Here is a 15,442-nt window from a genome sequence, read left to right as displayed (position 1 = left end):
GGGGGGGTTTTTCTGGTTGGGTGCTGGGGCTGGGGCTCTGGGCTGTCTGGGGGCTGTGAATGGGGAGGGGTTGGGAGTGGGAGTGGGGGTTCCAGCGCTGGGCTGTCTGGTCCTTAGCCTTATTTTCCCGGTGAGCCGTGCCTCCATGGCTTGCATCTGCTCCTGGAATTTCTTTTCCCACTGATGGATGAAACCGACCATGATGCCGACGGTGATGGGGCGTTCTAGTTCCTCCTTTTCTTCCGGTGTGAGCTCGACCTCCGTCGATTCATACAGCGAGGAGGAGGAGGGGGTGGTGTGGTGGTCTCTGGTTTGTGAGGAGCCCGGGTTGTTTGTTATATTTCCGGTTGGGGTTCCCGGGATTTCTCTTGTTGTGGCCAGGGGGGAGGAAAAATGTACCTGCCTTGGTGCATTCTGGGGGGCTGAGCTCTCCGGCACTCCGCTTGGGCTGTGGGCGTGCTGGCTATCCCCCAGCCCTGTTTGGTCTGTGTTTTTCCCATTTCCTTGGGACAATGCTACATCTTGTGTAACCTGTGTTTCGGTTATTCCGATGTCTTGGGATTGGTCCATGGGTTCGTTAACTTCGTCCATTGGTGGGGAGGAGGCTGGGACCTGTGGTATTTGGGATACTGGCACAGGGCTTTCTTGTGACGGGTGGTAGGAGGAAGCTGCTGCTGCCAGGAAGGCCAGGGCGTCGGTGTCGGCTGCGTCTACCGCTTCATTGCCGAAGATCTTCTGGAGCGTAGTTCTGAAACCTGGTAGTTCTGGTTGGGGTGCCGCTATGGTCGGAGCCTTCGTGTTTCCGGTGAGGAGGACATAGCATGCATCTGTGCACCCTAGCTCCCGTCTGACCTCTGGGAAAGTACTTCCCCTGGCCACGATTCTGTTTCCCACATTGATTAAGGCGTTGGGACAGCCTCTCTGGTGCCTGATAGTGGCGAACATGGGGAGGGTCAAGTTGAGGGACACTCCCTAAGGGGAGCCGGGCGGGAGGAGGCTGGGGGAGTTGACCCTTGGGCTCTTGGTAGGGCTTCTGGGTCCCCCCAGGGGAGAGGGGGAGTGGGGAAGGTGCGGCAAGGCCGGGGACGAGGGTTGAGAGGACATGGTGAGTGAGTAGGATGGTCTTATGGCCAGCGTCCTAAACTCTCAAAGGGAATGAAGCCTTAGGATGGAGGGCTGTGATTGGCCACACCACCTAAGGGAGGCGTATCATGAGTGAGGGGTGGAGTAGTTCTTTGAGTGAAAATTCTGGTTGTACCGGATAAAAAGATGATGTCTACACAAACAAAAATAAACTTGGTGTGGTTGCAGGAATGCCCCGCTAACTGTACCGGAATTTCCGAAATTTTTCTCGCTCCGTGTGTTTGTGTGTGTGCGAGTATCATGGTCGTATCGTGTCGTATCGTATCGTCTTTGACGGGATAATGGAGTTTTTGATACAGGTACGAGTACTTGTATGGTAATTCCGCTGGCCAGCATAGTACTTGTTTTTTCGCTGCCGGGTGCGCTGCGATGTGAGGGGAAGGGAGGGGCATATCGCCAAGCCTTTTTTTTTTTGTCTTTTTTGTTTTGTCGGGCGAATGGAAAAATCAAATCAAATCAAATCAAATCAAATCTTGGTGCTATTATATCATGGTATTTTGATGGACTTGACTTGACTTCTGATATACAGTGTGATACTGTATACCCTACGTATTCTGCACATCCAAAGTACAGTACTGTACCATTTCAGTGGTGTGCAGTACAGTTAATCTACGAGTAGATAGATAGTCGACTCTTCCACGCCGACAAGAAGTAATCTAGTGTTGCAAGAAAGGAACTTGAAGTCCTCCCCCCTCCCCCCATCCCGGTTGCGTTAGAACTATCTGCAGTGCGATGTTGTGCGGTATCCTACCACTTACTACTCGAGTACGGTACCGTGCTCACTGGCAGTGCGGAGGATTGCTTGCTTTTCCATTCGCGCCCAAGGCGATAATGAGGCGGCGGTGGCGGTGGGTGCGAAAAATGGGCCGTGCGATGGCTCGGTTCGTCGGCTCGATTCGGTACAGTACGGACGGTATGAGCCGGTGGGGCTGATGAGGTTTTATACTCGAGTACTTGGCGGGCAGGTAATCGCGAAGGGTTTTCGGTTTTGGGTGGTGGTGGCGGGTAGAGTATGATACCGGCATCTGCGGATGATGTACAGTATGATATAATACTACTGGTACGGTACTGTGCCATGTCGGGTCAAGTAGAGTCGGGGTTCCGTGCAAAAGGGCCGGTAGAGCGGTAGTCGCTAGTGTCATATTTATTTTTATAATATCAGAGGTGTTGCTTTTCCCTCCTACTTGTGACTAGTATTTTTCCCGGTTATCATTATTATCATTATTATACTCGAGTCCGGCTCCGGGGGTTGGTCATTGCCGATCACGTAGGCTATCCTGCGTATGATATTTGGAATGTTTACAGAGTTGATGATAGTTTCCTTCCCGCAGTGGCAAATCCACCGAGAAATTTGTTCCTATGATATCATATCCCTACCATGATATCATACGCCTAATCCTGTATAGTACTGTACTTGAGTAGAGTATCATACAAAGTGCACCAAGTTTTGAACCCGCCCCCGGACAACTTGACCTACTTAATGAGAAAACAATTTATCCCCAGTCCGGCCCGCCGGGTAGAGAGAGAGGTTAGCTCCTCCAGCCTTAACCTATATACTTCCACACTGAATTTAAACCTCCCCACCCCTAGTGCATCACCACAACTCACTCGCTCGGGCAACAGCATCCCATCAAACCCACCATCTTATCACAGCACGAACGAACCACCGCTAATCCCGTTGCCCACCCCCCGGTCAGATGCCGCCACCCGACCGCCTTCCAGTATTGATCTCCGACGACGCAAGAACTTTTACGTTATGGGTACGGAGTAACTTTTAACAGTTGGTCCCCGAAAAGCGGAGCGAATATGATGGACGGGTGGTGTTGGCGACCCCCACTCTTTCAGATGGACTGCGGTTGCGTCCGGTCGGGGTGCCGTACAGTACACACTCGATCTATGGTTCAGTGAAGACTGGTATGTGGTAGAGTATTTGGGCGGTGGGGATACCTTGCGTTAACGCCGCGCTTTCGGGGGTCGGGTTGTTTTTTATGCTCATGATGAATCGGGCTTTTGGATGGTTTGGGAGGTTCCGGGGTTAATTTTTTTATTATAATACTGGGAATGGGATGTTTTGTTTGTTTGCTATTTGGTGGCGGGTGTGTGGGTGTGAACCTGCTGTAACTCCTTTGATCGAGAGGGTCGGGTGGTGCGGGTACCGGTACTTGTTCAAGAGGGGGCGGTTATCGGGGTTGTTATAGGACAGCGCTCTTAGGTGATCCATCGCATGGACATTTCCGTTTTTCTTGGGATTGATGGTGCCCTATGGATTTGTTTCGAGATCCGCGCTGTCAGCTTTCCCGCTCTTGTGTGAGTGATAGCTTGTGAACAATGGACATCGGGCGCAACCAGTGTGAGCGTGTATTGCATCCTCGCGATGTTTCTTGAGGTGGAGCCAGTGGCTGTGGGCGGGCGGGCAATACTTACTCGTGGTGGATTTCGTGCAGGGTTATATTCTGGGGTCGATAGTTCGCTCGAAAGGTTGGGCGAGGAATTTTGGTCCCACAGGATTACCAGTGATTACGATCGCCCTAAAAGAGCATACTTCCGGAGGACCGGTGATGGAAAAGATCATGTTATATTTAAATGTCCCCTTCATGACCAGAATTTTGGGAAGCGACCATTTGCTTTTGGTATTCCCCCAAGAAAAATAATAATTCTGAATGCTGAAAACCTAATAAAAACAGCTAACTCTATGTTTTGCTTCCCCGCACATTAAATACCTTTTTACCCCGAGTACTCCTGAATATTTCCGGGGTTCTTTCCAAGAAGCGCCATTGGAACAATACCAGAAACATGGCCTGGGGTGAGACAATTAGAGGAGGTTTTCAAACTAAGAGATAGTTGGGGGGCGGGGTCCTACATTCAGGCCCGTAGACGTGCATATCAAGCTTCAGCTCTTGTCCAACATTCTTGATGTTCTTCAGGCCTTCTTGGTAGTTGGGCCCAGCACGGCGGACCCAGATTTGAACCTTGTGCTCAATGAACACAGGAGCAAACTCACGGAGAGCGCGGATGACGCCCTTGAAAGTCGAGGCAACATTCTATAAACAATTAGTAGGGGTTTCAAGTTCGAAAGCCCAAGGGGATCGTACAGTAAAGTTGGCAATACCACCACCAATGAAGAGGACACGACCATCTGGGTGGATAGGAGCTCGCAGCATCAGATCAAAGACTGTGCGAGCATAGAGGTATGTTTGTCCCTCAGTAGGAGCGCCGGAGTATTCTCCATAGTTAGCCAATTCGCTGGCAAATCCAGATGAAGCAATGGCATCAGCGTAGACTACTGAGGCGCCACCACCAGCGACAAGAGTCCAAACTCGCCCAACTGGGTTAAGAACAGTCAACTTAAGCGAGGCACCAGTCTTAGCGTCAAGCTCAGCAATGTACCTGAATGTCACATGTGTTAGAAGTAACCCCACGATCCAACCTACCGTGGGGGCGTAGAACGAGGAGACCTACGCCTCTTCCTTAGAAAGTTCACGACCAAAGGGAGCTGGGAATTCCATTGGCGGACCAGCGTCGATAGAGACGGTGGTGCTGTTTCCGGCAACTGGTCTGAGGCCGAGGGCTATAGGGCTTCGGGCGACTGCCCATTTTGCTCCGCACTCAAACTCGGCTGTTTGATCGAGTTTTGCAGCAAGATCCAAGAAGTGGACCTCGGCTGAGGTCTTGTCCTCGTTGGGAATGACCACCAAGGGGTTGATCTCAAGGTAGCTGTAGGCGCAAGTTTGTTAATAAAACCCTCGGTTCCCTCTAGCTTCAAGGGCAAACAAACGTAAATTGGCAGTCGACATAGACAGCGTATAATCTTGTAATGAAGTCGACCAACACATTATGTACTCCTGAGGGAACCTTTTTGAGAAGGGTGGACGCAATAGTTTCATTTGAGGGGTATCTACATTATGTGGATGTTAGTTATATAGCTCAGGGAGAGTCTTCCTTTTTGTATTGAAAAAAGGTCAAATTATTTTTTATTTTTTTCACGTCGAGACGGAGGTAAACTAACTGTTTCAGATCAACCGGAATCAAAAGTTTCTCAGCTTTTGCATCCACATCGCCAACATCCACACCACCCTCATGGGTAAAGAGAATCCAGTCACCCTTTACGTCATCAGAGTTAGCAGATATCCAATCAACACTACAGACTTCGGAGATGATGGAGGCATCATCAACAATCGGCATTGCGGTAGCAAGAACCGAGAAAAAAAAGAAAAAGTGGATCAACAAAATCTGGGAATCGCAGGAAAGCAAGAGTTTTGCGGGTAGATCCTCCTGTTACAGGATACTGAAGCATAGGAAGCCCGATAAGCGAAAGGATGAAATCGACTTGAATGGGTCCGTGATGTGATGCGGGTGCGTGATGCGGGGAACTTCCGGTGTCGGAAAAGTGCATTGTTCTGGGAGGGAGAGCTGGTTGTTTCCGCTCGCCCGAAAGATTATATAGCTTTGCGAACGGCAGAACAATCCATCCTCCCTAACTAAGCACAGAAAATTCGAAGGAGACCGCCACCCATTGCAAGAAGAAGCAACGAGGAAACACGGGTATTGGAAAGGTACTTACTTCTCTGACGGAATGGATGTTGATATAATATTCCTCCTCAGGCTTGTGCGGGCAAAAGGGCTCAACCAAGAAAGTTCTCAGGTAGCCCTTGACAACCTCTACCTGGACCTCCGATCCGGCTCTCTCCTGAATCCAAGCACGTGCATCGGCCCAATTCTTGTTCAATGCTAACAATCCAGCCTTTCCACGTCTCTTGATGAGTTGATCAGGCTTTGCGACAAACTTGGCACCTTGCTCGAGCAGCCATGGGTATTGCTGCTCAGCAGCATCTAAGATAGCTGCTGGAGACGAACCTTCAGGAAAGGTGATGGAGGCAAGTTTTGCTGGTGCATTGTGAGGAGGGGGAGGCAAAGGAGACTCAGAGATGACGGCGGAACGAGTGAGATGGTAATTGAGGATAGCCTTCCCGTCAGCTTCGCGAATTGATTTAGCAGACATCTTGGAGAATGGGTAAGGGGTATCAACGGGATTCTAAACCGGAGAGAGGTGGCTTGTTTGCTTGAGATGTTGAGGAGGGATAGGATGGAGAGAGATGGAGAGGAAGAGTGGAAGGGGGGGGAAGAGAGCAGAAGAACGACACGGGGGGGTAGGGTGAATGGACGGGAAAAGATCAGGGAAGCTCGAGATCGAAAGCGGGAGGGGAAAGGGGGAGGGGAGGAGGGTCAGACAGCACACACGGCGGGTGAAGACCAGGTGCCCAGGGTTGGTCTGAAGCGTTGGGCTCCGGTATTTTTTCTTCTCCCCAATGGTTCTTTCTCCTTTCCTGAAGTCTACATGGCGGACTGCAGGGGTGCCCCACTATCTTGGCTTCCCCATAGCTGGGTCTGTTCCTTCTTGAGGTAAAAAAGGGTGTGGTTCCAGCGCCAAACCCGAGTAAGCCCCTTCTGACCCGGTACCTAGCCTTGCCGTTCCAGGTAAGATTTGAGCTGATTTGCGTTAAAGCCACACTAACGCCACACTTTATACCCCGCCAATTTTGTCCAAAAGAAGTTATTTTCACTAGGAGTAGGAAGTCCCAACAGAACAGGACGACCACCGGCAATCGGAATTTCAATTGTTGTCCCAGGCCCTACCAGGGGAGCACTCCTCCGCTTGCTAAGGAAGGTGCAAGGCCGGGTTCACTCCGCTGATGGTTGGACACCTTTTTTTTTCTTCCTCACCCAACTACATACCCCCGCCCCCCCCCCCAACGCTCGCCAGACCCTACCTATCTCTCTCCGGTTGCATGCCCAGCAAGACTTGGTCCCGCTCCTCAGCTTCTCTCTTCCCTCTCTCCTTTTCCCGTCCTTCTCACCGTCCCTCTCCCCTCTCCTCATCTTGCCTTGCTTGTTCCTTAGTGATTTCTTCGTCGTAAGTTTGGCTTCCTTCTCCATCCAGATAATACTCCTTTGCTTTTATCCATTCAGCTAACCGTCGAGCTTTATAGCAGCCTCCAATAGCCTCCCCTTTTTGCTTCTAAGCAACGGTCTCTACTCAAAGGTTAGATTGGTGAGTCTAGAGATGTTTCTCCATTGATTTACAAATTTGGCCGAGCTTCCGCTTCAACTTCTATCCCTCCGTGCCTCGATGGGGTCTGTGATTTGCTCGTCCTTGCATAGCATGACGCCCTCTTTGCAAGTGAGGGGTATTGTGGTTGGAGAGAGAGACCAATTCTCATGCAGTGCATTGCTGTACTTGCATTGAAGTTTCCATCTTTTTAGAACCTTTATCCTTTCCCGCTACTTCTCATTTTGTCCTCTAAAATTTGACCCACTCTCTCGTCGCCTCTACAGAGGTTTTGTCTTCTTTCTTCCAGTAGTTTCATATCAATTGTTGCTAACTCGTCAAAAGAATTGAACTTTCGAGATGTCCCAAGCTTCCCTCGCCCCTCCGGTGGCCAAAAGCCAATCTGAAAACCTGAGGGCGAACGACAATATTCGTCGTTTTAGTGCACCTTCTCGCCCAAGGTCCCCACCAGCGGAGCACACTCTTTTCCACACTAAAACCCGTGCATTTGTCTATGGGTTGCAGCCAAGAGCTTGCCAGGGAATGCTGGATTTTGACTTCATCTGTGAGTAATTTATGGGCATCTCCTCCCTTTTGGTAATTGAGCTCTAGAGCTTTCTTCGCTGGGCTCAATTCAAAGTAATTCAGGGCTGATGATTGAGACCTTTAGGCAAGCGTAAAACCCCTAGTGTAGCTGCAATTATTTACCCCTTTGGTGGACAATTTGTATCCAAGATGTAAATGATTCCCGAGCTGGTATTTTTCTCTGATGGTAGCTAATACGGGTCTTTTTAGGTATTGGGGAACTTCCGAGACATTGCTTCCTGTCTACCAGTCTGTAGAGAAGGCTTGTGAGAAGCACCCCGAAGTTGACACTGTAATATTCACTACACTCCTTGAATTAATAGGTTTTGCTGATCATTTTAGGTTGTGAACTTTGCTAGTTCCCGCTCGGTGTATTCTAGCACTTTGGAACTTATGGAGAAGCCTCAGATCAAGTCTATTGCGATCATTGCTGAAGGTGTTCCAGAGAGGCGCGCGCGTGAAATCATGCACATTGCTCAGCAAAAGAATATCACCATTGTAGGACCTGCTACTGTTGGTGGTATCAAACCAGGATGCTACAAGATTGGTAATACCGGAGGAATGATGGATAATATTGTAGCCTCAAAGCTTTACCGCAAGGGATCTGTTGGATACGTCTCCAAATCTGGTGGTATGAGTAACGAATTGAACAATATTCTCGCCGAGGTAACCGATGGTGTTTATGAGGGCGTTGCTATTGGAGGAGATAGATACCCTGGAACTACTTTCATTGATCATTTGTTGAGGTATTTGAGGTCCAGTGTGGTATTTATGGAAGCCAGCAAAACTAACCGAGCACTACAGATACGAACTCGATCCAGAGTGCAAGATCCTTGTCCTTCTTGGTGAGGTTGGTGGTGTAGAGGAATATCGGGTGATCGAGGCCGTTAAGAACGGAACGATTACCAAGCCTATCGTTGCATGGGCCATCGGAACTTGCGCTTCTATGTTCAAGACTGAGGTGCAATTCGGACATGCTGGCTCTTTTGCCAACTCGCAGCTCGAGACCGCAGCATCCAAGAATGCTGCCATGAAAGAGGCAGGATTCCACGTTCCCGAAACCTTTGAGGAATTTCCCCAGACCTTGGCTACTGTTTACCAGGGTCTAGTCAAGGCTGGCACTATCGTTCCGCAGCCTGAGCCTGTTGTTCCAAAAATTCCCATTGATTATTCCTGGGCCCAAGAACTGGGTCTTGTCCGTAAACCTGCTGCATTCATCTCTACCATCTCCGACGATCGTGGACAGGAACTTCTGTATGCTGGTATGCCCATTTCTGATGTCTTCAAGGAAGACATCGGGATTGGAGGTGTTATGTCTCTTTTGTGGTTCCGTCGCCGTCTACCTGAATACGCCTCCAAGTTCCTGGAAATGGTATTGATGTTAACTGCTGACCATGGACCGGCTGTTTCCGGCGCAATGAATACCATTATTACCACCAGAGCCGGAAAGGATTTGATTTCTGCCCTTGTATCCGGTCTGTTGACTATTGGTGAGAGATTTGGTGGTGCTTTGGACGGCGCCGCTGCTGAGTTCACTGGCGCTTTTGACAAGGGATTGAGCCCAAGAGACTTTGTAGACACAATGAGGAAGCAGAACAAACTGAGTAAGTACTCCGAGCACTTCTAGTCCCGATAGAGGAGCGCTGACAACATGTTAGTCCCTGGTATCGGTCATAGGGTCAAATCTAGAAACAATCCCGATCTCCGTGTTGAACTTGTCAAGGAATTTGTTCTCAAGAGATTCCCTAGCCATAAGCTTTTGGACTACGCCCTCGCGGTCGAGACCGTCACCACAAGCAAGAAGGATAACCTTATTCTCAACGTCGACGGTTGTGTTGCCGTATGTTTTGTTGACCTCATCCGAAATTGTGGTGCATTCACCGCTGAGGAGGCAGAGGACTATCTCAAGGTAAATTCTCGGTGATCTATTATGTGTTTGGGTGGGCTAACGTTGTTTCAGATGGGTGTCCTTAACGGATTGTTCGTACTCGGACGTTCTATTGGTCTCATTGCCCATTACCTTGACCAGAAGAGATTGAGGACTGGTCTGTACAGACACCCATGGGACGATATCACCTATCTCCTTCCTAACCTCCAGGGGCCATCACCTGGAAACGAGGGTAGAGTGGAGGTCGCTATTTGAATCAAAGGAAGAAAAATATGATACCAGTGTTTTTCGCTGTTTCTTTTGGTTTTGTTTTCTAGAGTGTGATTGGGAAATAAAAAACTCTGAAGGGGATTTCTTTTCTATTAAATATGAAATGTGATACAGCTATGTTGATGAATCATGTCTTTCTAGCCTTTGTTAATGATGGTTTATGGGAGCCACGTTTGGTGTGATATTTTGCGAAGCAATTGTGAACCTTGATTGATTCAGATTGAGGGGGGCTATTCACGGCACCGTAGTTGTCATCGTAGATTCAAGAATACGCATAGGCACTACGAAAGTACCAGTATTGGTCAATAATTGGGGACACTACTACCGGGGAGGAGGAACCAAGCTTTCGCCAAAAAGATGCAGGCGCCTCAACCCCCGCGAACATGGCCCATTAACGCCGCCACGGTCTCATGCCCTCTATCCAATCCCATAGGACCTAAAGTTGTGCTCCACCAAATACCTGGTGTATGATAATTACACCGACTTGCGTTCTCCAATAAACAGCGTCTAGGCTCAACAACTATTTTTGGGAACCTTGCTGGTAGAGCAGGGATGAAGCATAAGTTAAGGTACTCAGAATCTGCAATACGATTATTGGAAGTTGGGCTGGTCAGAATCTGCATCTCTGTTGTGGCGGTGGAACAAAAGCCCTTTAAAACAACTTGAGAACACCCGGAAAGGGTTCATTGCATAAGTTAATAGATAAGTAACGGAGTCTCTAAGTGCGATGCTCAAACTTTGGTTCGACGATTTTCGTTTCGAGCACGAGAAGCACAGTACAATACCAGTACCCCCAGAATGAGCGCAACATCAATTGTGACCGAATGAGATTTATTTTCATTTTTATTTTCATTTTTTTCATTTTTTATTTTTACGATTGTTTCACTTAAGAACGCATACAAGTGCTCGACGTCGATGGCGCGGCGGGGAGGGAAGGGGAAGGGTGGGGGGCACTACAAGTACAGCAACAACCCACCCAATACTTGTTCTCTCTAAATTAACTTGTCTCCGCCATTTCCCGGATCGAATAGTTAAGAGACGGCGTGGGTGGGTGGGGGTGGGTGGGGGTGGGGGGGAGGGAACATGGTAGATCCCACGAGATCCCAAATCAATTTCATACAATCTTGCTATAGTACCTGTCCAAGCCGAGTTATGCAAGCTACCGTATGATACGTCAATTATCATGGTGACGGTTAGAACCCCACGGGCGCATATATGCATATATATACCGGGGGATCTCGATGGGGCCGGAGGCGGCTCTGCGGGAGGTCCCTACCGACCCGGGCCTCGGTGGCCGGCGTAAAGTAAAGTACTGCTATATTGGGGTAAGCGTGTGGGAGTGTAATCGGTGGCGGAATTTTACGCAAAACCTCCTGGAAAGGATATTATATCAATTTTTGTAGATTCTAGGTATTGCTTGAGCGTGTATCGTAGCATCTGAATTGAGAGTTCGTGGAAGTATCATACCTGGGGTAGTAAAGTGATCGAGCTCGGACGACGGCGATCGCGGAGTAGTCCCGATACCCCGTGCTCTGCCTGTCAATGATGAAACACTTCCACCCATACTACTGCTCACACAGCGAGCGGCTTCCCCCATGATCTTTCGAATCGCCTGCGTTTTTCTCCCCCATCCAATCACACACTCTCACTCGTCACAGGTAGCCCGCGCTACCGGGGTTGATAGAATACGGAAGCGAGCATGGAGGAGTGTGGGAAGGTGTGGGGAGGTATGGATTGGTGGTGGAGGTTTTATGCCGTCGCCTGCCAATTCCCGTACGAGGCGCCGCCTGTGTACTGCTATGTTAGTCCGGTGTTTCGAGATGTTCCAGGCCTGGCGTATAGTACTTCCCTTACGCCGAAGAGATACTTCCGTGGTGTCGGGTGGTCGGGCGGGGAAAGCTTGTCAGCTGTAGTTCTTTCTGTTTGAGGGGTTTCATAAGCATGGGTATCACTGTGTTTAGGTGTAGAGAGGGATACTTACTTCACTGTGTGTGGGGGGGGTAGAAGGGAAAGGAAAAATTGAAGGTGACGAGATGGGATGAGTGAAGGGCGGACGCCGTGCTATGAATGGATTTGCTATATTCTATGATATGAGCATGTTTGAGTCTTCTGGATTGTGGGGAGTTGAATTTTGTTGGCTTGTCTTATCATAGCTGTTTCTTTGGCCGTCTGATCCCACCATATCCTATCATACCCTATCCCATCGTAGATTCTATAATATCATACATGCGAAGAAAAATGGGGAAGAAGAAAAGGAAAGGAATTAATGGAGGGGGGGAGAAACATGGCACGAGGAACTGACAGATGTGAGACTACAGCATATGTATCATAGGAAGAAAAAAAGTGATGTGAATAAAAAAACCCGAACAACACGAAAAATACCAGAATCAAGCAACTCTGAATGCTAATGAGGGTTTTGGGCAAGGAAAGAACTAGAAGAAAATAAAGGCCAGTCGGTAGTAATCGCGGTTGACGTCTGTAGCGTTTATTGCAGTGTCGCAGTCCTTCGGGGATACGCCTAAGGGATCCACAGACCACCCCCATAGTGTAATCACGGTTTTAGGTTATCTTTGCCGAATGGGTCGGGGATAGTTTTGGAGTTGATCCTGAGCTGTTCTGGGAGTAGCCCCAACCTAGGAAATCTAGTGTCTGCTTTGCCGGCTCCGCCGAGCACCCCTAGGCTTTCTAGGTTTGGAGTTGCCTCACTCCTTGCGATTTCCAAAGCTACTCGAGTATCATAATAATATTATCATAATATTATATGGAAATCTGGGGAATGACTTGGTAGCACCCGCAACGGCACTGCTGTAAGAACTCGAATAGTCAGACGGTGTGCTAGGGCATTGGAGTTGCTTTTCCTATGATATTAATAGTAAGGCCTGGTGTTTTTTTTTTGTCTTATTTGTCTCGGGAAGTAGGTTTTTGATGTGTTTTTCGCCCCTTTTTCGATGGGGGAAAATTTGGACCAAGTTACAGGGCATATGGCCTTTTTGTTCGAGTTCTTACGATATTTCATGTATCATAGTAGGTCTTTACCTTGAACAGGTATTGGAGAGAGGTGGGTCAATTCTTCTTAAAAATTTCTGTTTCTCCCTAAAAAGCTTACAATTTTTTCTGGGTCAAAACCTGCAGCAGTATTCTCCGAGCGTTAATATGATTTTTTCTTTCTTAGTCTTGGTGATATTTCCTGCAGAATCATGGGGCGAATAAATGGCAGGCTAAGCCAGAATTTCCGGATACTTTTGCGTTGGAGGAGTAGGTCCATGGTACCTCTGTGCCCATTCGAACGGGCCCGCAATAATGCTGTTTGGCCGTCGTTATCGGATGAGCGGGGATTGACTTCCTTGCGTTCGGGGGGTAGCTTCACTATGTCCTCATGTCCACCCATAGATGCCACGACGAGTGGAATTCGGCCTTTGCTGTCTGTGACTCTGGGATCCACATCCACTAGTTCCAGGAGTAGCTTGCAGACCCCTTCGTTATTTCTTCCGATAGCCCATAAAAGTGGCGTATATCCCAGGGTATCCTCTCCGTTCACTCCATGATCCCCAGACTTAATCAGAGCCATAGCGATTTTCCACAACCCCGAGGTACGCGATAGCATGCAATCCAGTAAACCTGCTGGAGGGGCGATCAAGGTTATTCCAGCTATACGTGTAAGATAGCAAGGGGTTTCGATCCACTAGAAGCAGCGCTGCGGATACATGGCGGTCATACCGGCCAAGAAGTTGGAGTGCGAGTGCTTTCATATGTTCCGATAGTTAAGTAACTTTCTAGTATGGGCTCCCCAGTAACAAGAGGCATATTCGAGAAAGGGCGCTTGAGGCGGGGGAGGCAAGATAGTAGGAGGCAGGTACTCAATACTCTGAAATTTGAGGTATATGAGACAAACCTGTGCCATTTTCGAATGGACACTACCGAAAAGATTGGGATTTTCGTTGAGATACTCCTGAAGAGTCAAATGTATTAACCGAATTCTTGACCCTTCCTCATCCATTGTGGCCAGTCCCAGACAGCAGCCTAATAACGTCTCTATCGCAGTGACATTCTGCAGGCCAAGTTCCGTCGAATCCTTTTCGATTGCTAACGCATGACGTATCGTAGCTCTTCTGCACGCAGCGGCCTCTCGGATCGTGATATCCACATCAGTGCCTCAATCCCGAGTTTCCCCTTGTCTTCGTCGTGCTCCCGAATCCGCTCGAGTTGCAGCATAGGCATCGCCCATTCCCAGGTCATTAGTCATCAGTCCAAGTGTTTTTCTCTTCCGAGAAATGGTTGATTGCGCTAGGATCACGTTCACGCTTAACGAAACTAGCAGAAATCTACAAGTGGAAACATGTCAGCAAATCACCTGAGAACAAATCTACTCAGTGCCATGATGCCTTTCACATACATTCCCGAAATCTTTTCGGGAATAGTCCAAAGGATTTCCTCTCTTAAATCCTGGTCCATCGCCTCAGGCTGTGTATCATTGCTCAACTTCATGCTGAGATATCTCTTGATATCTTCCTCTGTTGGTTTGATTTGAATCTCTGCGCTCCTAGTAAAATATCTCCCCAACTCATTCTGAATGTGTAACCACCCGGTCACGAATAGCCGGGTGCTAGATGATTCTCGCACGATTTGCGCTAGTGATCTGAAAAGCTCCGCTCGACGCTCTCTGGGAAACTCATCCAACGTGTAGATGCAATAATAGCTCCGTTGCGGGACACGAAGAGATGGGACCAGTAGCTTGAGGATTTCACCCTAACATGTAAGCCGTGGATTGCTCTTTGTGGGCGTGGAAGTCGCAGTACTGTACAGTCATGCGATAGCGGCAGGTTGCCCATCACTTTGATTGCATAGTGTTTCGATGACTGAAGCGCTACACAAAAAGATACTACTATTAAATTTTTATAGTCTCCCCAATTGCTCAAGAGAATGTTTTCTCATACCTGAGGAGTGTCTTGCCAACCCCGGGATCCCCATAGCAAATCAAGACAGGGCTAACCACCCCATCCCCACCAGTGCGCCAATCTACAAACTCGCCTCTTTGTAGAAGCCAATCGCCTACCCCTTCACTTGGGACTCCCTAATATCCCAATGCCTTTTCCGAGGAGCTAATGGAGATAACCATTCCAGAACTTGGCGTCTCTCATCCGTAACTGATATGTCACAATAGTTCCAGGTGTTGTAACCCTTTTTCCCGTTAGCACAGTTGATGTTGTATGAGCCGAGTTTCCAAAGTTCGGAGGTACCCATATCTCTCGCAATGTCGACAAAAGAGAGGAGAGGCAGGACGGTGGGCGATACTGGATACAGATGAATAATGGGCACCGTCTAATTATTTTTTCACCCCAAAGACCCCGAGAGACTTAAAAGGGACGGGGAATCAATCAATGGGAGACGCACACATTAGGCTGCGATGTTACTGCCCGCTATGGTAAGATTCAGTGTCACGAATGTTTTCTCCGGTAAGTTACCACCGGTATGATACTCCAGCACTCCAGCATGACGAGACATGCGTAAGT

General features: G+C 48.7%; 2 protein-coding genes; one reads left to right on the top strand and one right to left on the bottom strand.

Annotated features, from left to right (window-relative positions):
- Nucleotides 1-3,705: 3,705 nt before the first annotated feature.
- On the bottom strand, nt 3,706-6,142 carry GSTUM_00005664001 (uncharacterized protein; the record flags this gene model as incomplete). XM_002837765.2 has 7 exons in its annotated part: nt 3,706-3,941; nt 4,004-4,184; nt 4,236-4,530; nt 4,603-4,857; nt 4,919-5,038; nt 5,150-5,244; nt 5,705-6,142. 7 exons carry the CDS (start codon nt 6,140-6,142, stop codon nt 3,868-3,870), a joined length of 1,458 nt encoding a protein of 485 aa, XP_002837811.1. The 3' UTR covers nt 3,706-3,867.
- An 876-nt stretch (nt 6,143-7,018) lies between these two features.
- GSTUM_00005662001 (uncharacterized protein) lies at nt 7,019-10,150 on the top strand. XM_002837764.2 has 9 exons: nt 7,019-7,054; nt 7,131-7,192; nt 7,535-7,754; nt 7,860-7,926; nt 7,985-8,066; nt 8,117-8,520; nt 8,579-9,378; nt 9,433-9,683; nt 9,735-10,150. The coding sequence occupies exons 3-9, from the start codon at nt 7,550-7,552 to the stop codon at nt 9,915-9,917; spliced, it is 1,992 nt and encodes a 663-aa protein (XP_002837810.1). The 5' UTR covers nt 7,019-7,054; nt 7,131-7,192; nt 7,535-7,549; the 3' UTR covers nt 9,918-10,150.
- The last annotated feature ends 5,292 nt before the right edge of the window (nt 10,151-15,442 follow it).

This window comes from Tuber melanosporum (assembly GCF_000151645.1).
Source record: "Tuber melanosporum whole genome shotgun sequence assembly, scaffold_2, strain Mel28".
Taxonomy (NCBI): domain Eukaryota; kingdom Fungi; phylum Ascomycota; class Pezizomycetes; order Pezizales; family Tuberaceae; genus Tuber; species Tuber melanosporum.
Note: the sequence above shows the minus strand (reverse complement) of the source record. Positions and strands in the feature narration are given on the sequence as shown.